Genomic DNA, 23,562 nt, shown 5'->3' on the forward strand with positions numbered 1-23,562 from the left:
ATCATAACGAGATAATATACAAAAAAAAAATTGCATTACGTACCTGATGTCTGCCAAAGTAGAAACAAGAACCACAGTGAGAACAGAATTCCCTGAAATAAATTTCGAAACAGAGAAATCAAAATTCCAAACAATAAATGCAACATAAATATTACTAGTAAGATTTTTTTTTGTTGTTTTACTCTTTTTAATAGTGCTGAGTAGGCCTATTATGAACGATAGCGGCATATTGAAGAATGATAAATCGTGTGACATCATGTCTTGAAAGATGCCAAATGTGTCCATACCCAGTTTCAAATAACATGTTATTATGAAAACCACTCAATGTAGATATGTTAAAAACATTGGTTAATAGCAACACGGCATAGGTGTTTTTACCCTCGAAGCAAAGGACAGCGAGCCATTAATATACCTTTAGTTGTGTTTACTGGTTTATCGGCGATTCAATGCTACCCTGAGTTTCTCCTCATATTGCTCAAATAGATCATGTTGCTCGAAATGGAGATAAATGTATCCATAGTTTACATTCCAGTATTAGTCATATCATTTCATTTCATTTCATTTATCAAATTTTCCACACAAATCATGCAGTGTTGTGTTTACAACATCCATCCATGACAATGTGAAATAATACACAAATTATAAGTCATAAGTTCAGTGGTTATACAAATAGCGTTTCATTTCACAAAATCAATTGAAATCATTTTCAAGTAAATTATATTCATGGAAGATAATTAAATCGTGTGTAGATTCGTGCAAGAATCTTCACGATAGCGGGTTGTATCATTGATTCCAGTTTCAAAAATGCTTCGGATGTTACGTGTTCTGCGTTCAGTGCATTGGATCGTTCGCAGCGTTAACCGAAAGCACTCTTTTTTTTTTCAAAATAATATCTTCATCAGTTTATGGTGGCAACTTACCCTTTGGATACAAATATTCCTCATTCCACTCATCCTGTTCAGATTTTGCTCACAATGTTTTCTCCAACAGGCATTTTCCCCTATAATATAATGTCATGTAAACGTCATTATGCTGTATACCGAACAAAACTGTGAACACTGAAACACTGAGTTGTGCCGATTTTGAAAAACCCCGTCCATGATTTTTATTTCTACGGATGAGTGAGTTGTTGCCAACAGTTCATGTAAATGAGGAATTGGTTTAAATTAAACATACTCTTGACGAAAGACATGCACTCGGCTACCTATTCAAGCAGTTAGATGAATGATTTAAAGAATGTAAGTTAGGTGCCCACCAACGTGCTTAATGCTTGTTACCTTGTACTTTCTATTATGTGCTTGATTAAGTGCTCATCCCGCCCCTTTCCTTCTATATAATTCAACCCCACCCCTTTCTCTTTCTCTCGCTTACTCTCTCTCTCTCTCTCTCTCTGTCTCTCTCTCTCTATCCTAGCCTCGGTCTCTCTCACTTTGTCTATTCTTTTTTTCCTAATCTGTAAAGCACCATACGCGTTCGTTCTCACTGATGTACTGATATAATAATAGCTGTTTCGTCATCAAATTCATACATGGAAGCATCTTTAGCTTTGGGATGGACTATACCTGTTTCAAACTGATATCTCCACAAAGTCGTACAAGGCCCCATTACACTGGCCATTGGAGTCTCATTTGATCCAAAAAAGGAATTGATTTTTAAAAATTTCGGCGTTCCTCTAAAAATCTGATTCTGCAAGCTCCAGAGATTCGAATAAGGGCTCTTGGAGGATGATTTGATTTATTAGGCATGATTAACATTTATTAGTATTTATGATTTGTGTTTGCATGAAGAAAGAAACAATCAAAACTGAGTTACAATAGTAACTTCTATACAATGATATTATGTTGTTGTTGTTTTGAAGTACAAAAACAAACGAAATGTAAATTCTAATAAAAACATACATCACAAACAAAATAATGGTAATGAAGTCGTAGTCACAAGAACCAAAGTGGGGGAGGCAAAATCAAAAGCACAGCGTGTATTACTTAGGCCTCTTCAAAAATCAAGTTACCTAATAGTAAGATAATAATACATAACAATAACAGAATATTTGAATTGTTTCAAAGCAACAACAACAGCAACAACAACACCTGCAACAGGGACTAAAATCAAAACTCTGCATTATGAGAAATGAGTTGGAAGTAAGGGTAAGAAAAACGAGGAGTAGATAGGACAAGTTGAGATAAGATTGAGATTTGAGATTAAAATGGGCATAGCGTTTATATCTTTAAACACAATTCCTGAACCACTACACGCCCCTATCTCTCACACCATAATGATTGAGACAATCTTTGCAAGAGTATTATCATGATCAATAGTGTCAAAGGCCTTGGAAAGGACCAACAAGATGCTTAGAGTAGACAGTGGTTTTCAGCTGTAGGTACATTAATGTTGATACCCATTCCAGAAGAGTCCAAGATCCAAAATTTAAGTTTACCTGTCCAATGACTACTCAATCTTCGGAAACTAGACAGACTGTCAAAAGACGTGGGTTGGAAATGCACGAGAGTCGAATCTTTAGTATCGGACTGACTCGACACTTATCCGATATCGACTAGCCTTGCGGCTGGAAAAAATAAGGTCTTGTTTATCCAGGGTAGCCTCTTCAATGTTTCACTGCTGTACCGGAAGGCCCTGCCATTATTATTACCCTAGCGTTGCCTAGTACCCATTATATTATACCACTGGGTTGATATGGACACGGTGAGTAAAAACGGTTACAGTTCGTTATTCCGAAGGTTCGTTATTCTGAAGGTTCTTTAGTCCGAAGGTTCGTTATTCCGAAGGTTCGTTATTTATTCGAAGATTCGTTATTCCGAAGATTCGTTAATCCGAAATTTGATAAGGTTTGTTATTCCGAAGGTTTATTAATCAGAAAATGAAATAGGGTTCGTTATTCCGAAGGTTCGTTAATCCGAAAATGAGACAAAGCTCGTTATTGCGAAGGTTCGTTATGGGCCCTATTTCATTTTCGGATCAACGAACCTTCGAAATAAGGAACCTTACTTCATTATCGGATTAACGAACCTTCGGAATAACGAACCCTATTTTATTTCAGATAAACGATCCTTCGGAATATCGAACCCTATTTCGTTTTCGGATAAACGAGCCACAGGTCTCAATGCACGTTGATGATGATGATGATGATGATGATGAAACAGCATTTATATAGCGCCATTTATCTGTATAGAATAATTCAAAGGCGCCCAGCTCCCACAAAGTGTCACACATCATTCACAAAGTTGCTGGAAAAGATAAGTCTTCTGTTCAGACTTGAAGGTATTGAGGCTGTGGTAATTCCGAAGCTGGACTGGTAGAGAGTTCCACAGACGTTCCCCCATAGCTGGAAATGTACAAAACAATGAATGTTTCAAGATATTAACAATATTTTGATATGATGAAAATTGAAAATCTGAATTAGAGATGATTAATCAAAATGTTCTAACAAATATTTTAAACTGTATACATTCTATTTCATTTTATCATGTATTTCACACATGTCTCCAAATCGTTACACTAGCCACCGATCCTCGTTTGTACCATGCACATCTTGGGGATCAGGAAGTCGAAAAGACCTCAGGTCTATACCAACTTTTTCTCAGGCAAAAAGTTTTGCTTTCGATAGGTGACCTGTAAGAAAAAATACGTGGAACGGGGACATTAGTTTGTCATCAGTTCTCACTCGCATTTAGTCCTGTCAGTGTCGGATAAGTGTCGAGTCAGTCCCATGTGTGTTATAAGACCTGTGTTGTACGACTATCGGAGTGTCCAACCGACGTTCTCTGAGAGTTTGTGAGTTTTATTCTGACGATTAAACAGTCATCGCACATGAGTGTTCGTTCTGGGGATCATTAATATCACATTTGGTTTTCCTTAGCGAGTGTATCTGGAGGGTGTGGCTCAGATTTTATCGGAACTCGTCGGTACACTATTTTCTTTTTCATTTGTTGGTTTCAGATGAGCCTGCGATTTTGTGTGTGGACTGGGGGCTTTAATGTATTACAGTCTGGACAGCCAGATTGCACCGTTAAACCATATAGTGTACCACTTTACGAAGATTGTATTATTAAGCAGATAGTCGAGTCATACCCTGAAGATGTTGCCACATGATATTGATTTGAAACACTCGATCGCGTCGTATATCCAGTCGGTACCCTTCACGGACATCATATTTCGCATCCATTAACGGTGCATCAACAGGAACAACAGCTTATTTCCATAATATGGTAAATCGCAACTCAAGAAAGCGTATACATAAATAGGGGGAGGTGAGCACAAGGACGCACATAATAGAAAGTACAAGGTGACCGGTATTGACCACGGTATAGTATACTAAATTCTTTAAATCATTTATCTAGCGAATTGAATAGGTCAGGGCCTCCAACAAAAGATCGGATCAACTAACTGATTGAGCCACCCTGGGAAAACAAGGCCAATAGATAGGTACTTGAGTGTATGTCTTTTGTCTGTATGGTTAATCAAAATAAATCCCTCACATATATAAACCTGGGGCAGCTGGAGTGCATGGATAACGCAGTTGTATAGATGAGAAAAAAAAATCCCTGACGGGTTTATCAAAATCAATTCAACTGACTTGCAGTGTCCGCAGAACTCTTCTGTATACAGCGAAATGGCATGAACTGACAGATTGTGGGGAAAATTGAAAGCCAAAGGAAACGGTGCTTTTCGTACTTCCTTAACAAGATGATTGGACTGAGGAGTCTTTATGGCCAGAGGGTAAGTTTCCAACCTAAACTAACTAATGAAGACATAATCCGAAGCATTTAGATATAGAACTCAAAGTTCCAACCCTTACAGCTGCCTTAGGATGAATATATGGCATTTATTGCCCTAATGCTGAAATATTCATATATATTCATTTACATATATATATATATATATATATATTTATATATATACATATATATATATATATACTGTTTATATATATATATATAATTATGAATCTGTTTCGACCAACATATAATCTAATAGAGGAATATAAAAGGAAGTAGACCTAATAGCCATTTGCTGATCAAGCAAATTTCAAAAGCATCGTGGTATGTGTGATGTCATTGCTATCTTCAGCATGGTGTTCAAAGACAAGGTAGATTACACCAAACAAGTCAGTGTCTAATCACTATTTTGTCTCGATGATATAGTTTCCTACTTTTACAACTGATATCAGCTTCGCTCGCTAGGAGGGTTCTGGAATCTGTTTCAGAATACGTATTTAGATATGAATTTGTCGTGTCGAGATAAACGTTTGTCATCATAATGCAGTTCATGTGCCAACAGACGAAGAAATCAAAAGCTAAACAATAGATCATTCCTGTAGAAATCTTCATATCATTTGAAAATTGTTTTACAACAAATTCGATAGTTATCTTTTAATGTTTCTGTGATTATTCTATGTGATAAACGACTTGCTATTACTGGCCACCATGGTAATGCATCTCAAAAGAACAATCAGTTATCTCTGCCTTCAATTAATAGAGAAACAAACTATTACGTTTAAAATATCCAAAGTTAATATCTTTCACCTCAGTGCTCAAACCAAACATAAAAAGGTATAATGAATAATTATTCAGTAGCGGTTTCTGTTACGTTCGATGAAGGAAATGTCGATTTTTCTGTTTTTATAATTCCAGGGAATTGTAGTCGCCATGTGGATGTCGTTTCTACTGTGGCAGCCGTCAGGTACGTTGATGTCTTTTTTGTCACCTTTTTTTCTTTCTTTTCCAAGATGCTTCGTTAGTATAGGTTTTCCCGGCCAATTTCGGCACTTTTGTCAGTCCAATTACTTATTGCTGCATTCGATTTCGCAAAATTTAGCGTAGGTGACATGTTCGGTATTTCAATTTGATGATCTCTTCATTCAAATTTTATTTTGGAGCATTCACATTACCTTTAACCTCATACTAATTAACACTTTTTCAATTGAAATTCGAAAAACCAGCACGATTTCGTTATTCGTTCATTCAATTTAGAATTAGATATGGTCACGTGATCACGCATATGCTGCGCTCGTTCATTCGAATTCATTTTTGGGCATCCAATTTAACGTCTTTTGCACTGAATTTAGCACACATGTTTATGCTTTGGTTCTGTCCTTGTGTTTTTTTTAATATAGCTATTATTTTGTAAGCATCGTTACATTTTATGTTTTCGTAATTGCTTTAGAGATTTTGGCTTCAGTTTTTTTTTTTTTTTTTATTCAATGTGCTTATCAAGTCTTCCAGTCCGAAGATAGTGCATATGGCCACAACTAATTATCTGGCCGAGTGTGTCGGCCAGTTCTAGGAAGTGAAGCTTATGATCATCAAATGTTCTTATGATTCTTTCTTTGTCTTCTTGAGAATCTGTGCTGTCATGATTGTAAGAAGATGAAGTTCATCTGTAGTATTGGTATTTATAGGCCTATAATGACATGCATGAATGAAAAGGGGCGAAGGTCGGATACAGAACAACAAACTCGAGTTATATGGGGTAAAAAAAAGATAATTTTACTGCTTAACAGTGTGCGGATGAAACAAAAAGTCACATAGAAATGAAGAGTTTGTTCGCAAAAACCGATAAGTCCATATTTGCCAAATGGAGATATTTGCGATTAAAGGTCAAGAAAAATAAAGAGAATAATAAGAAATGTTTTGCTTCTTTTGACCATAACTTCACAAATGTACTTTTATATGTAGTGACCAATATATCATTTAAAAGGAATTATTCTGTACTTTATGACAGAGACCGTACTTCAAAATCTTCAAAAATGGACTTATCGGTGTTTCCGAACAAACTCTTCAAATACACGTTTAAATGTTTTCATCTTTTCGAAAGAGAAATAACATGACGTTAATTTCAATGAAAATGTTTGGAATTTGACTGCCCATTCGCGAAATTAAATGACTCAAATACTCTTTTCGACGAGTGGTGGCGAATTTGAATGAACGTAGGGTGCCAGCCAATTTGAATGCCTTTTTTTACGAATTCAAAAGCCACGTGTGCAAATTTCGTTGAACGAAATGCTAAATTGAACGCACAAATTGCAATTTTGAATGACAGACTGTGCGATAACGAGTGGTTTTTGCTAAATTGAACGATCCTTCTGTCAAATCGGTCGCATCACGGCTTTCCTGAAATCAAAGAAGAATGTACACATTAACAGTGAAAGAGACATTGGAAAACTTGACTAAGAACTCAATAGCAGTAGTTTGATATGTTAGACTGTTTCCATTAAAATGAACCATAAATACCCGTGCATAATTATATTGTGCAAAATCTATTAAGAGGAATAAAAAAAAGCTATACTATGTACTAACTGTGATAAATGGGCGCATGATCAATGTGGTGAAGTCTCCGATGAAATTTTTTATTCAAACGCTAACTGGACTTGCTGGAAATGTATAATATCCAAACTGCCATTTCACTCCGGAGAATCGGTAAATAATGATGACTTTGATGACAATGTATGTATAAATTCACAAACTGAAATAGCCGAGGATAGATCAGCAACTGTTCACTTCCCTAGACAAAAGGGATTAAAAATGGCCCATCTCAATGTACGTAGTATCCGTAATAAGTTAGACGAATTACGCATTTTCCTGAAAAATAATCCATATGATATATTTACGATGTCAGAGACATGGTTGAATGCAGATTATCCCTCTGTTTCTCTTGTTGTTGACGGATACCATCTGGAAAGATATGATCGTGTAGAAGGAACGGGAGGCCGAGTTGGTGTTTTCATAAGTGCCGCCATCACATATAAAAGAAGGACAGATTTGGAAAAAGATTCATTAGAACTAATGTGATTAGAAATCAAAATACCAAACAGTAAGTCATATTTTGTGGGAATAGTATATCGCCCACCGAGCACGGATATAGCATTTTTTGAAAATCTTAAGGAAAATATTGAAAATGTATGTAATTTTACTGATAAGATCGTTGTCATTGGAGATATGATTTGTATATAATATGTTAACTGAAAATAATTTTTCACGTAAAATTGTGCAGATGTGCAATACTCTTCATAAGTCACAGATTGTAACCAAACCAACGAGGATAACTCGATAGAGTGAAACATTGATAGATTTGATTTTGGCATCTGAAACATTAGGCAGGGCTCGATACTAACGGTGGCCCGGTGGCCCGGTGGCCCGGGGCCACCAAAATTGAAAGTCGAGCCACCAGATTTTAAAAAAGGGCAAATTTGGTGGCCCGCCTCGGGCCACCAAAATTTTTTGAAAAGTACGTCAATTAATTCGTAACTTTTTGCGCCGGAGATTAGCAGTTATATTTGTTTAAAGGATGGATGAAAAGGACTGAATGAGTGCCTGAGAGTGAGTGTTGCGAGTTTATTGAGGTTTATTTATAAGTAGATGTATGTCCAACTTTCAATTCTTACTATGACTGGATAAAACTTAGATATTTGACTAATAAAAAAAATCAGGACTTTTATTGTTTTTTATTGTTTTTTTTCGGGGCCACCAAATTTTTCTTTCGGGCCACCAAAAATTTGAAATTGAGGATTTTGGTGGCCCCATCGGGCCACCAAACAAAAAAGTTAGTGTCGAGCCCTGCATTAGGTGATCTTTTTTTCAGATGTATACTCCATGGCCATATCTGACCACTCTTTGATTTATGTTATTTTGAAAGAGTGTACGCCTAAGTCAATTCCAAAAATTTAATTTATGAGGTCATTCCGTCAATACAAAGAGGAAGATTTCTTTACTGGTATAGAAAATGAACGATGGCACTTTTGGAGTCTGAAACAGATATTGACAGTTTATTGGGTGAGTTTAAAGTTTTTTTTTTTTTTTTGCTTATTTGTGATAAACATGCACCTTATATAAGTGTAAGATAAAAATTAAATCCGGCTCCTTGGATAAATGATGAGTATTACTTTTATTGATTGCACGTCAACGTGATTATGTTGAATCAAAATTTAATAAGATAAGATCAGAAATATTACGGAATGAATATAAAAAGTTAAGTAACAACGTTAATAATATGAATAAGCAATTAAAGAGAGAATATTATAGTAATTTTTTCAAAAAATTGGAAAAAAATAATTTTAAAGCCAAGTGGAAAAAGGTAAAAGCGTTATTGCCCCGTAAGAAGGAAAGTAATATATTGAAATGAGAAACTGATGATGAAATAATAGAAGATAGATATGAAGTAGGTAATGTTTTTAATTTATATTTTGATTGTATTTGTGATAAACTGCGGGAAAACGATAAGATTTTGATGAATGATAGAACTGTGGTTCCGCTGGAAGTAACGAAACAGATGTTTGAATTTAAAGAAATTGCTGAAAATTTTGTTCAGAGGGAACTTGAATCACTTGAGCAAAATAAAAGCTATGGTATCGATGGAATGCACCCACGACTGCTCAAAGCAGCCGCTATAGTGATTGCTAAACCTTTAGCTTTTATCTTTAATTATTTTTGGCAAAGTGGAAAATTACCAGCTGATTTTAAAATAGCGAAAATTATTCCTATACATAAAAACGGCAGTAAAACAGATCCTGCTAATTACCGGCCCATTTCGGTTTTGTATACTGTAAGCAAGGTATTTGGGAAAGGAATTCACAGTCAGCTTTATAATAATTTGAAAGAGCACAATTTGCTAGCACAATGTCAGTCAGGTTTGCGACCACTGCACTCAACGCACACAAGTCTCCTCGATGTTACCAAGTATTTACTCGCAAATATGAGTTCAGGCTATATGACAAGTGCCATATTTCTAGACCTTCGCAAGGCATTTGATGTTATTTCACATGATAAACTTTTGGAGAAACTTAAACGATTTGGTATAACCGGAAAAGAGTATTTAATTGTGGTTTCAAGTTTCAAGTTTATTTCATATTTCATATTTCCATTTTCTCAGTGATGGGATTACAAAATGATTGACAATAAAACAAAAGTACAAAATATATACAACCATATCTTATGTTTGAAAAAAAAAAACATTAAATACAAATATAAATGGTCATTATCATCTGAGGATATCACAAATCAGTGTCAGAAATATGACGGGGCCTACATGGTTTCACTCATATATAACAGAAAGAAAACAGTGTGTTTTAATAGACGGCTAAATTAGTGACTCCCTGACAATGAAGTCAGGTGTACCACAGGGATCTACCTTAGGGCCTATGTTGTTCACAATGTTTAATCAATGATCATTGCCATGTCCAATTTTCTTCATCCACCAAGCTATCATTGTATGCTGATGACACGGTTATGTTCAACAGGGGATAGTCATAACCAAAAATAGAATCTTCGTTACAAAACCAAATTAATTGCATTGTTAATTGGATGTATGCTAATGATATGTTTATTAATGTTGGTAAAACAAAGGTTATGCTGTTTGGGTCAAGAAAAAAAGAAAGAAATAAACAATTGAACGTTATTTGAGAAAATGAGATTCTGGAAACAGTTGTAACCATGAAGTATTCAGGTGTAATTTTAGATTCTCATTTAAGTTGGTCTAGTCACGTGGATCACATTGTAAAAAAAAGTATCTAAACCATATGCATGTTTCCTCAAAATGAAGCCTCATGTTAATCAGAAAACATTAATTGATTTGTATTTTTCTCTATTTGTCCCTTATCTGGATTACTGCTGTACGGTCTGGGGCAACAAGACTAAAACATTTACGCAAAAACTGCAGAGATGCCAGAATAAAGTTTACCCGGCTGGCCTTAGATGCCGATAAATTTCCTTCTTCTTCTCCACTGCTGAAAACGCTTCGGTGGCAATCAATCGAACAAAGACTTAAAAACCAGCAATGTATAATGGTTTACAAGATTTTAAATGACAGAGTGCCGGCTTATCTAAAACCACTCATTATCATTGGACCAGTATACTACCACACCAGATACGCAGTCAACACCCCCCTCTTTGTGCCTGCCAGTACCACGGACAGAATACATGCGAACGTCCATTTCTTACCAGGGAAGTGCAATATTCAACACTTTACCCAGTATTCTTACAAACTTACCCCTCTTTTGAAAGATTTAGAAAATTATGCCGTCAGTTGAGCTATACGTTTTGAATAGATACTTATTATGATACAATGGTTATTTATTGATTGTTTTTACATTTTTAACTGTTTATATTGTTTTGAATAATCTTTCTTTTTGGTTCCACTAACCCCTTTTATGGTACTTAAAACAGAGTTTTTATTTTTGGTGTGTCATAACAGTAATTACACCGTTGTTTTTTTTTTTTAGATAATACACTTTGTCTATAATGCTGAATTTAGTTTATATTTTATGTCAGTCTCCATGATCTAGTATCTTTTTAAGCGTGTATTATTTTGTGTATATGTGTTATACTTGTATGTGATTTTTTATGAAGGTTATTGTAATCCAGTGTTTTATCATGTATATGTACACGGGGTTCCCCAGGAAAGCAGTTGAGAAACTGAGGGGACTACCCTGTCTAAATATGACGGAATGAATAAATAAATAGATAAATAGATAGATAGATAAATAAATAAATAAATAAATAAATGTACTGACAGAAGTGCGAAATAGGCCGGTAAAACCTGTATTAAGTGATCACTTGTTGACAAAAGAATTATCTATCCATTTATGTATTTATGTGAAAATCTGATCATGGCCGGCGGAACCGTGGGGGGGGGGGGGATACATTAATGGTGTCACCATTTTGCCCCCCCCCCCCCCCCACTTTTTTTTTTACCCTTTAAGTGCGTAAGTGGCACTACAAAGAAATTGTTTGAGTCTAACTTTCTCGGGTTATGTTATGTTACACAGTGCACTCCCGTTATAACACTAAAAACACTGCTATGATAACGGTCAAGTAACAACAAAGTAAATATTCAGGCCCTCACAATATTCTTCTTATTTTTGTGTTGTTGTTGTCGTCGTCGTCGTCGTCGTCGTCGTCGTTGTTGTTGTTGTTGTTGTTGTCGTGGTTGTTGTTGGTTTGGGTTTATCAATCTTATGCAGTTATAACAAAATTTCAATAGGGGTCTGCAGCAAAAGAAAAATACCTGTCCTTAGCACTTCGTGTACAACGAGAGTCCATTAAAGCTGAAAGTCTGCGCTCTTATAGGCGTTTCCCTCATTGTTTTACTGGACGACAAACTGCATCTGAAACGTGTTCGAAATTTAGAACTTGGAAGAGATAGGAGGAGATTTAAGAATCTTTGTCCTATGTGTTGTCTTTGGACAGAACCTATTCCTTACCTACCACAAAATGACATGTATCGAGTCCTGCCGCCGCTGCGAAGGAATCTGCCAATCGTACAAAAAAAAAAAATCGTGGATTGAACGGATCGCATAATCTGTCAGACTTTTTGTACAAACATTCGTTCAAGTTTATTATATTTTCTCTTATATATCCTTATCCGTAGGTAGGTATCCTTATCCGTAACGAAACACAGCAACAATCATTTGAAAGAGCTGATAAAAAAGGATTATCATCCCTCTCTTAAATAACAGGGTTCTTAACACACAAGAGATTCTGAGAGAATCTATCAAATTATCGGCAATCTGAGTTTGGACATTCACTCTATGATGCTGCCAACAACCTTGAGATGTAAGCCTGAATATTTCAGTATGAAACGTGAAGGCATTCCTACAAAAGACATGACGCATGATGCTACCGCCATGCACCCATCGTATTATAACAACAATAGCAACAGAACAACAAAATGAATCTAACCAGTAATGGCCAGAGCTCTCTTAAACAATGCTGTTCTGACAAGCTCTTTTATTGTTTGCTGATAAATCATTTCATTTTCTCCAGAGTCATCCTTCCATTATAGCAAATCTCACAACAATGCCATGATAGTTCACCAGTCCTGTCGTGTTCACAACAATAATCAGTTGCTAAAGGAGGGAGGACAGAGGTGGGCTACAGGGCTTTAAAAAAAAAAGACAAACAGCAAATATGCAAGTCACCCCCCCCCCCTCCCTCTTCTTTTGAAAAATGTCCATTTGCTGCAAGTATTCATGGAGCAGGTGGGCACTTTTTCTATGCAGTGGGGCACGCTCTACCTACAAACAAAATAACCCTTACTCTTATACTGTGAATTGAAACAGTTTGAAATTTATTTTTCTTCTCGTATTTTTTTTTCATTAGATTTGATGTTTTAATTCAAATGACTAAAATAAGCAATAAACTGCAATCTACTCATAGTGAAGAAAAAATGCATACATCGATGATATTCTTATATACCACTTCTACATTTGTGTATCATTTTTGCACAGACGCCCTATGGACAAAAGCTTCCGTGTACATAAATCAGCTGTTAACAATAGTCCTGTTGTCATAACCTACAGTTTACCTTTTATAGCTTCATTGTTCTAGGTATCATAAAAGAACGTGCCATGTCAAAGCAGTATGTATATGTCAAACCTAAAATAATTCTTACAAATAATTTGCATTAAAAAAATCAACGAGTTACTCTGTTTAGTTGACACGGAAAAACATATTCGGATTGTTTTCTTAGGTCATTTTCAAGTCCACATTTTCAGTGGTAAAGGAATTTCTGTATTATCCTCCTTGTTTTCCTGACGTTGAAAGACCACGTATGTTTCTAAGTAGTGTTATCTACATTAATGTTTTAACCTTCTTATCATACCAAGTATTGTCACCATTTGTGCGCTTTTGAAAAATCTAAATAGGAGATAAGTGTGGAAAATTGTGGCATAATACATAAGACTCCTGACTCCTGGATAGAAGGACCGAGTTCAAATCTCAAGGGCTAGGGAATAATACTGGCAGAGCCCTGTGGTGAATCAGTAGTGTCAACACTGAAAAACATACCCTGGACAAGAAAATTACCATATTATCATTATTATGACTATTACCGTCATTACAATTATTATTATCATCATTAGTATCATATAAATTAATAATATTAATGTCATTATCATTATCATTGTTATTATCATCATCATTATCATCACCATCATCATCATCATGATTATTATTATCATGATCTTCATCGCTTTCAAACAGGTTTGTCTTGTTTTCTCCGCCGTGATACATAGCATGGAATGTTAATAGCTGCACTCAGCGTTCTTGTGCTTCATCCCACCGTCAGTTTTTCATCATGAGGAATAAATGTTTTGTTCCAATAAAGTCCTTTGTGACACTGTAGGTTCTGGTGTGGAATATAAAACAATCATACATGCATATTGTGTTTATTATCAACGACATTTATTGGGTTGGCATAATTGTGTGTCGATTTCTTAAGAAAATGGTCAGATGTTACGGTCATTTGAATGTATATTGTGAGATTGCTAAGCTTATTTTCCTTTCGCCAGCTGCCTCAAACGATCCCGAGGTTTGCCCCCACCTCACCCAAGCATCATGCCCTTCAGTGCTGTCAGATGATGGTGCCGTTATCCAGTACATACCTAAACCCGTAAAGTCAGACGCATACACTTTACCGCAGCTGCCGCCGGAAGTGAAGCTCCCCGAAAACCTAAAAAGATACGTCTGCACAAGACCAGGTGCGTCGTGGATGCATCGCAACTTGACTATACGTAATATAGCTGGAGTCTGGTCCAATGTTCAACTGTGTAATTTGGTACTTGATAGACAAGCTGTGTAACTGTAACTACTTTTCAAGTAGATATCATGATTAATATGAAGTTGTGATATAATTTGTTGCTACATGTATGGCAAAGATCAGTAATGTGGAAACGGTTGCTAGAAAATATGATTTCACAGACAAGATAAGTATACTTTTCAACTGGCAAAAACTCATGTATACGATATTCAGCCAACGGCATATGCACAACTACAATTTTGCCATGTACAAAATTGTGTAACTTATTTACGGTAGTAAAAGACCCAAAAGTAATGTAGCAACGTGATCTTATTTCGTTATCACTTTCGCAAAAAATTCACATGCGTACATTATTTATGCATGATTTCTTCTTTTGTTCTCCTTTCATGAGAAACCGATCATGTATTCTCATGTTAAGCGTTTTTGTCATCATCCTCGTTCATTGTGATTTCTAATGAATTTTGAATAAAGTTCGTACTGTTCATCTTAATCACTCTGAACCCAGGAGGCCTATTACCAATCTATAACGCTCAATTGTAAACATCTAAAGGCTATCTGGACGTCTTTTATTGAAGTAGCCCTTGTAAATTGAAGTAATGATAAATAATGTTGATGTATTCATCTATTTAACACCCACGTATCTCTTGTGAAAACAGCCTGTCTGTCTGACCCGTGTCTTCATCAGTCCCAGTGTACTGAGACGGACGATGGCTTCAACTGCACGTGTCTCGATGGTTGGCAAGGCAAACGATGTGGAAAAGGTGGGAAACAGGATTTGTGTAGAGTACATGATGTCTTTGTCTTCAATTCAAGTCAATTCAATTCATTTACGTTCATTCGTTGGATGTGTAGGCTTACTTGTTCCCTTTCCAGTTTTAAAAGATTTTCTAAAGGGGTAGATTCCGTAATGCCGCGATACAGCAATCTTATAAATATTCTTTTTAGATTATCCTAAAGTGTCGAAGACACAGGTGAATACTGTATTCATTGCTTCATTAGACTTTACGATCATCCTAAATTCGTTTCCATAGTATCCTACATAAGTGGGATATTGCTTTGTCTTCTATTTCCAATTAATGGATTTCCTTGGACTTCTTGGTCATTCCTCTCAGCTACTTTCATCGAAACTGTCAGAAGCCTTGGAGGAAACAGCTGTGAAGGAAGAATCGTCTTTGCACCTCGTTACAGCCCAGAGAATTTTAGACTTATACACCAAAATGGGTGGACGGCAAATGCATCTCGTCTGGTCTGCCAGTACCTTGGATTCCAGGGAGCTTACGGAACACTAAATGGGAACCTCTACGGCGAATCGTCACAGGATGTGTACGCCAAAGTGGGTGTAGTCAGTTGCCCAACAAATGCCGCGAATATCACTGACTGTTGGGTAGACAAAGAGACAGATGATGACATGGATGCTACCATAGGCATTGCGTGTTGTTCGGGTGAGATATTTTTGATATCAATGACAGATATGTTTGCGTGTTTAATTGTCTGTTCTCGTTTTCCATTTTTCAAGGTGACTGAACAGCCCATATCCACTTGTGCAACTGGTCCTTCCGCTTGCCGTCCATTGATATGGAGGGCATAATCATACTTCACTTAATGTATGTATGAAATGAATGTGTGTGTACGATGTGTGTATGTGCATGTGCTTTTGTGTGTATAGTTAGCCATGATGAAAGATTAAAGTAAAGATCAGTCATATCCAAACACGTACATGTAGACGCATACACACACAATAGCTGTGTGCGTGCGTGTGTGTGTGTGTGTGTGTGTGTGTGTGTGTGTGTGAGTGTGCGTATTAATTTATTCATTTTGTCAACGACCTATAGGCCGTGTCACACCTTTCCGGGCAAGCTACGCGGGCTTGTTGCGAGGAGGGATTTTCCAGCACGCAGGAGAATTTTCCGCGGGGACAAGAATGTCTGCGAGTTTCGCACTTGTTTCTTACCTGCTAGACGCATGCTAACTTACCTTCTACTTGCGTGTATTCCGTGTGACCTGCGTGAGAGCTTTGAAACCGATCCGTTTTCTGTTAAGAGCGACTTACGGGTACTGAGAAGTACCTGCGTTGGATTTACCTGCGAGGTGCTGCCGGTAAGGGTCTCCTACTGGTGTTCTGCGTTTACCTCTGCGAGCGAACCCCCATGACTCACTCGGAACAAGTTTCAAACATGCTCAAGCCTTGTCATACCGTATCTGGGGAAGTTTTGCGGCTTGACTTGCGAGGAAACAAATTTGCTACCCGGAGCTCTCCGCAGTTGGTCCTCACCTGACAGTACCTAGCGCGTATCTCGCCTGTAGTTGCTCGTAGGTGCGCACGCAAGTCCGATTTAATCGCAGCCAAGTTTTGAGCATGACCAAAACTTTTTCCGGGTGAGTCGCGGGGATGCCCGGAGAGGTCCACGCAGAACGCCAGTATGAGGCCCTTAGCGGCAGCACCTCGCAGGCAACTCTCACGCAGGTACTTCGCAGTCCCCGTATGCAGCCAAGATAATGACATTCTGCGGGACTTCTGCCATTCCTTCAGAGGAATTCCTTCACTGAGTTGTCAGCCCCACACGCCTGGCACACAGGCAGTATACCTGCAAGTAGAATGTAAGTAGAACGCGTCCGGCAAGTAAGACACATGCTCTGACTCGCCCAAATCCTTGTCCGCCCTCAGAAATTGTCCGGTATGCTGGAAATTCCCCACTCGCAACAAGCCTGCGTAGCTTGCCCGGAAAGGTGTGACAGGGCCTAAACATGGTGGCGGGTAAAAAGATTTGCGTGCGCACCTCCGGGCGACTACGGGTGAGATACGTACTAGGTATTGTCATGTGCGGGTCATCTGCGGGGACCTCCGGGTAGTAAAAATTGTTCTTCGGAAGTCGCACGCAAGGCTTGCCCGGAAAGGTGTGACACGGCCTTAAAACATCATTTAAGATCTGAAATAACGGTGTGCAATGCCACGCCTACTCATGTCCCTCAGAGAGTCCCGGCATGTCTCCTGGTAGTCCTCTTGGTCTCGAAAGTGGCGCCATTCCAGACTCCACCATCACTGCCTCATCCTGTATCGTCTACTACCTTTGCACCCCGCAAGCTCGTCTTAACGGACCTGCCTCGTGGTGTTCCGCAGCGCTCAGCACAGATCATTGGTTACAGGTTCAGTTCACATCGAACTACCTGGTGTCTGGTATCATCACGCAGGGAAGAGGGGACACAGAACAGTATGTGACGTCATACATAATATCGTCCAGCGTAGACAACATAATTTGGACAGAATATGTGGATCCTTTCACGGGCAGCGTCAAGGTGAGCAGGATGCCGAGGAAGGCAGCATGTTCATGCTGTTGAAAATTGCAATGTGACACAAAATGTATAGTAAATATAACCATAGAGAATTGGTGCATAAAGTAGCAGGAGGGAAGCTTACTATGACTTAACACAAAGTTTATGAGCATGAAAGAAATTCATTCACATCCCATTTCGGTAATTACTCTTTTCTGTTTTAATGAAATTCTCGAATTCAGGAATTACTGAGGGTAGACAAGTTCACTTGTTCTCACATCCAACTCAAAGACAGAATTGTTGCAAAGTTGAAATTCGGTATAGAACTCTTTAACTCGGGAAATTATCATGAAATTTCCTAGCTACATCGTAGCTTGGACTAGGTTTTGGACCATTTATACCTGATAGTATTATAGAAGTACATGAACAGGGATAATGAGGCTACTTCTGACTTTTTTTAATATACCACAGGACCCCACGTTCTTCACACCGGTCTTTTTAGTGTGATTATCGACTTTAATACCCAGAAGATTTCCACTGAAAAGATGATTGTTTTTCACTAACAGTGCATTATATTTAGGAATTCTCTTTTTTGTTTTAATGAAATTCTCGAATTCAGGAATTACTGAGAGTAGACAAGTTCACTTGTTCTCACATCCCACTGAAAGACAGCATTGTTGCAAAGCTGAAATTCAACATCGCGATATGCATTCGACTTTTGATATTTGGCACACTTTGACCAACATAATTATCAAACGAGCAAAACGATGTCGAGCAATACACTGCCAAATTAATAAAAGCATACAATGATATCGTTGGTTGTAGAGATGGTTGAGGTGCCCTTTTTCAGTTTAAGGTAAGGTTATTATTCACATTCGGTAATAGCTGCAGTTTTGTTCGTCTATAACTGAGATCTGCATAACTTTCTTGCCTTTCAAGGTATTTCCGGCTAATTATGATATGTCGAGTCAAGTAAGGCACTTCTTCAGGCAAGCCATGGTAGCGCGATTCTTTCGGCTCCATCCACAAACTTACTACGGTCAAGTGTGTCTCAGACTGGAGCTGATTGGCTATGGACCTTTGCAAGATACAATCGGTAGATATCCTTGCTTTGCTTTTGAGACATGGAAACACAGACAAACACTATACGTCATATATATATATATATATATATATATATATGAAGAGTTTGTTCGCAAAAACCGATAAGTCCTTTTTTGAAGATTTTGAAGTACGGTCACTGTCATAAAGTACAAAATAATACCTTTTAAATGATTTATTGGTCACTACATATAAAGGTACATTTTTGAAGTTATGGTCAAAACAAGCAAACATTTTCTTATTATTCTCTTTATTTTTCTTGACCTTTAATCGCAAATATCTCCATTTTAATTTTGGCAAATATGGACTTATTGGTTTTTGCAAACAAACTCTCCATATATATATATATATATATATATATATATATATATACATACATATATATATATATATATATATATATATACTACATATATATATATAATGTAATAGCAATAATAATGTCGCCACACAGAAATGCATTTCTCTGTTGTGACATTATTATTGCTATTTCTAGTACTGCCAATACGCGGAGCAACTACAATACATATAATGTATATGTACAATTACACATACTTCCCTGCAGTTTCTTGAATTGCCTTTCTGAAGACAGAAGATTCTAAATACAGCTTACACAATTTCTATTTTGCACAGTATTTCTGTAATGCTCTAGAACAAAACTCACACATGATAATAATAGGTGTACATAGGTGAGTTCCTGTGTGCCGGTCTAGCTGTCGTATGTTTGTTTCTTTGTGGGTTTTTTTTTTCTTGTTCATTTTTTTTTCATTTTTTTTTCATATTTCTAAATGGAAATACATGATATATAGCAAAATGAAATAATGTATGATATCAAGCAAGAATCCACAATAGAATACTTTGGCCTATATAGAAAACATGACGGTCATCGTATTGAAATATGAATCTGTTTGTTTGTTGGTTGTTCTGGTTACTATTGATTCTGCTTCCCTAGTCAAAACAAAATAGAATTACATTTTTGTCGAGCCATGAGCAAAACATGACCAAAATAAAAACAAACAAAGAAATCATGATTGTCATGTATTACAACAGATAATATTTTGAAACATACAGTACACTATAAAAATGAAAGGCAGTAAATGTCATTTACCAAGGATTCAACAGGGGACAGGGAATGTATATGTTTGAATCTAAAAGCGTGTATTTGGTTTTGTGTTGTCCATTCGCAAAGAAATATAAATACTATACATTGTGAAAACACATTCGTGTGAAAAAATAATTGGTGTTTTTTTTTTTTCATTTAGCCGCCATTGACGACGAAAGCGACCTCTGTCCGCTCGATCTAGGCGTCCCTCTTGGGGTCGAAGATGGCCGGATTCCTGATACCAGCATGTTGTCTTCTTCTACGTACAGCAGCGGTACACTGGCGCAGCATGGCAGGCTGAACATAGAACCTGATTCGGAAGGCACCTCGGCAGCGTGGACACCACATGATAACGATCAAGACGGGTGGCTTAAAGTAAGATCTGGTTCCTCCCTATACTCTTACGTGCAAAGGGTATACGACTCTTTTATAAACTGAATAGCCGACTTTCAAGTCTTGCATACTTGTGTGGGTTTATACATATATATGATATAATAATTTATATATATCATTTACATTTACATTATATATATATTATATATATATATAATATATATATATAATATATATACATATATATATATATATATATACATATATAATTATAAGAAGAATGAGTCCCAAATACGCCATCTGTAGATCCAACAAGAAGGTTTTTATTCACAAAATTTTCAACCCGCCTCGGGCCTTCGTCAGTTTAGTGTACGCTGCACTGACGAAGGCCCGTGGCGGGTTCAAGATTTTGAAGTTGAGAGATTGTATCTTCTGAGTAAGCGAACAATCCGCAACAGCCAAATTGCTTACCTAGAGTCACGAATATCAATTACGTTACTTTAATTCAAACGTTCATTTTTCAACAGTTAGAATTTAGAATAGCAGTACCTTAAACCTTTACATTACATATTACATCATAACAATTAAAAACCATCTGAAATATCAAAATGTCAGTCAATAATCCTTTTGATATCATAGATAGACTGTTTGGTAATGAATAAGGCGTAACATGTGATTTCAGCCAATTTCAAATCCCTCTCCTAATATTGTTCGCCTGAACTGCACTATGTTATGTCTGTATTTTTTCCAAAAAAAAATGATATTCCAGATTGACCTCGGGGAAGTGTTCATGGTCACGGGTGTTGTTACTCAAGGCAGATCAAATGGAGACCAATGGGCGACGTCTATGTCCATCTCTACGTCCCTGGATAACATCTACTGGGTTTTTACAATCGACCCGGTATCCCGCGGACGCAAGGTAAAGTTCATGTTTTCGACCTGCACAACAGTTAAAAGATGACTTGTGATTATTTTGCACCCACTACGTATAAAATCACTTAAAAGATGATAAACTATGATTCGACATCAACCACTTTGTTTTGATTTCTTTTTGGATATCTCAGGAATTTCGAAGCCATTTTCATCAAGTGAACTTTTAATTCCTCTTGGAGTTGTATGCTCTTTGATAATCTATATAATGGGTTTGTATATTATCTTTTTAAAAAAAAAGAGTTAGAACCTGAATCTTCATCTCAACCAAAAGTCATATATCCATTTAAAGAACAGTGTCTCATCTCATTAAGCATGCGAAATGCACAGATGTGTCTCTCCTGCCTTTGGGTGCTAAATGTGAAGAGCTTAATCCCAAAACGAGGTTGCTCTGTTCTTATCTAACACAATGAAATAACTTGAGATAGTTACATTCAAAGCTGCTAGAAAGACAAAGAAAATCGAAAGAAAAATATGCGACATTTCCTGTAACTTCAAGGATATTCCTTGGTAACGGTGTATGTAATATGTGAGGTATATATCACTGGAAAAGTTTTTCATCGAGCTCTATCTACCGGCTTTGCGATCAACACCAAACTCTTCATGTGCATTACAGGTTTATACTTCAATATCCCCTGTGTTGCGTTCGACTGCTAAGCATTTTTTTCTTTTCTTTTCATGCGTGCCATTGATGTAATCCAAGGTATATCCAGCAAATTATGACAGAAATACTCATGTGACTTCGTTACTACCTGAGCCGGTGAGGGCGCGCTACATCAGGATCCATCCAATCACGTTCCGGAAGCGTGCATCGATGAGAGTCGAAGTTCTGGGCCATGAACTTTGAGGGCTTCTTTAAAGCGATCGTATTGTCTTGGTTGAGACCTAACTTCAAGTTTCTACCATTTTGTGTGTGTGTGTGTGTGTGTGTGTGTGAGAGAGATAATGAGAAATCTTTTCTGAAATTTGAAGGAGCATGTTATTTCAAGAGGGGTCCAACGTTTATTTGATGAAAATTGGTTTTGAAATGGCTGAGATATCCGGAACAGAGCAATTCTAATAAAAGGTGGGACCGACCTTTTATGAGATTGCTTTGTTTTACTTTGTTTTTGATGTTTCAGCCATTCCAAGACCGATTTTCGCTTAATAAAGTTTGAATTCCTCTTAGAAAGGTACGCTCTGTATTATTTCATAAGTGGTTTCTTGATATCTCCCCCAAAAGTTCAAAGCCCAATCCTCATTTCCACCATTTAATACCATCCCTTTAATGAAAACTCGCTTGATTTAGTTTGTATTGTTTATTGTAACATCATAAATTTTCCTGGTGACACTTTTTGTTTTGATCATTGCGTTGAGATTCCTTACCATCGTACTTCAGAATCCATTGGAATGCAAATCTAAGGTTACCCTAGGCAGGCAGGTGTGACCTCCCTGCCCTAGATTTTATAGACTGGAGATGCTAGTGGAAACCACGTAGTAATGAGTAGATGTTATATCACTCCGTCTACAGTCTCCAATTCACTGAAATCTTCTCTAAAAGTCATTAAGTGACATGCAATCGATAAGAGTGAGTTATAAGTGACCCTCACGTTAAATTGTTACAGTTTCAAAAAAGTTTGGCAACGACGACGTTTAGAGAGAAGGAAGTTGTTGTTGTGTTTTAAAGAAAGAAGAGCGAGAGAAAAATTAGGGCCTTATATAGCAAATAATTTGCCCCAGACAATACTAACATATATCAAACATAATAAATCTAAAAGGTATTAAACAAGAATATTAGGTATATCATATGGGAGCTCATAACGTCTCCACGAGGGAGCTCATAATGGACGTCTCCGCAAGGGAGCTCATAATTAAGGTCTCCACAAGGGACCTCATAATGGACGTCTCCGCAAGGGAGCTCATAAAGTCTCCACGAGGGAGCTCATATTGGAAGTCTCCGCAGGGGAGCTCATACAAAATAACTCCACAAAGGAGCTTATGCAAATATTAATTATCAGAGTGAATTATCCAGTCCCAAAAATAATAGTCATGTCTCTAAAAACAGCTCATGATAAAAAGAATACTATAAAGGCGACAATATCTATGTTGATGAATTACCTCACTTCATTCACTCAAACTCGAATAACTATACAATACACGCACGTGTGTACCGCTCACTAACTCACCCACGTCCACACACTCAAACAAACACACACACACACACACACACACACACACTAATATCAGGGGTCAACCAAAAATGAAATACAGTATTTAAAGTAAGGCACACACACAGTTAC

General features: G+C 37.2%; 1 protein-coding gene across 1 annotated transcript; it reads left to right on the forward strand.

Annotated features, from left to right (window-relative positions):
* The first annotated feature begins 5,663 nt into the window (after positions 1-5,663).
* On the forward strand, positions 5,664-22,130 carry LOC139720311 (lactadherin-like). Its single transcript, XM_071631674.1, has 9 exons — positions 5,664-5,697; positions 14,300-14,488; positions 15,204-15,308; positions 15,660-15,989; positions 17,519-17,841; positions 18,757-18,913; positions 20,181-20,395; positions 21,123-21,272; positions 21,987-22,130. The coding sequence occupies exons 1-9, from the start codon at positions 5,664-5,666 to the stop codon at positions 22,128-22,130; spliced, it is 1,647 nt and encodes a 548-aa protein (XP_071487775.1).
* The last annotated feature ends 1,432 nt before the right edge of the window (positions 22,131-23,562 follow it).

The sequence above is a fragment of the Diadema antillarum genome, unplaced genomic scaffold (assembly GCF_040938485.1).
Source record: "Diadema antillarum isolate AM-2024a unplaced genomic scaffold, OU_Dant_1.0 scf00000126, whole genome shotgun sequence".
NCBI lineage: Eukaryota > Metazoa > Echinodermata > Echinoidea > Diadematoida > Diadematidae > Diadema > Diadema antillarum.

Bases quoted from the DNA above. Each gene is read 5' to 3' on its own strand.
- LOC139720311 (XM_071631674.1), top strand. From the start codon at position 5,664: ATGTGGATGTCGTTTCTACTGTGGCAGCCGTCAG. The intron at 14,489-15,203 runs GTGCGTCGTGGA...TTGTGAAAACAG, and splicing joins ATACGTCTGCACAAGACCAG to CCTGTCTGTCTGACCCGTGT. The intron at 18,914-20,180 runs GTAGATATCCTT...TTTTTCATTTAG, and splicing joins ACCTTTGCAAGATACAATCG to CCGCCATTGACGACGAAAGC.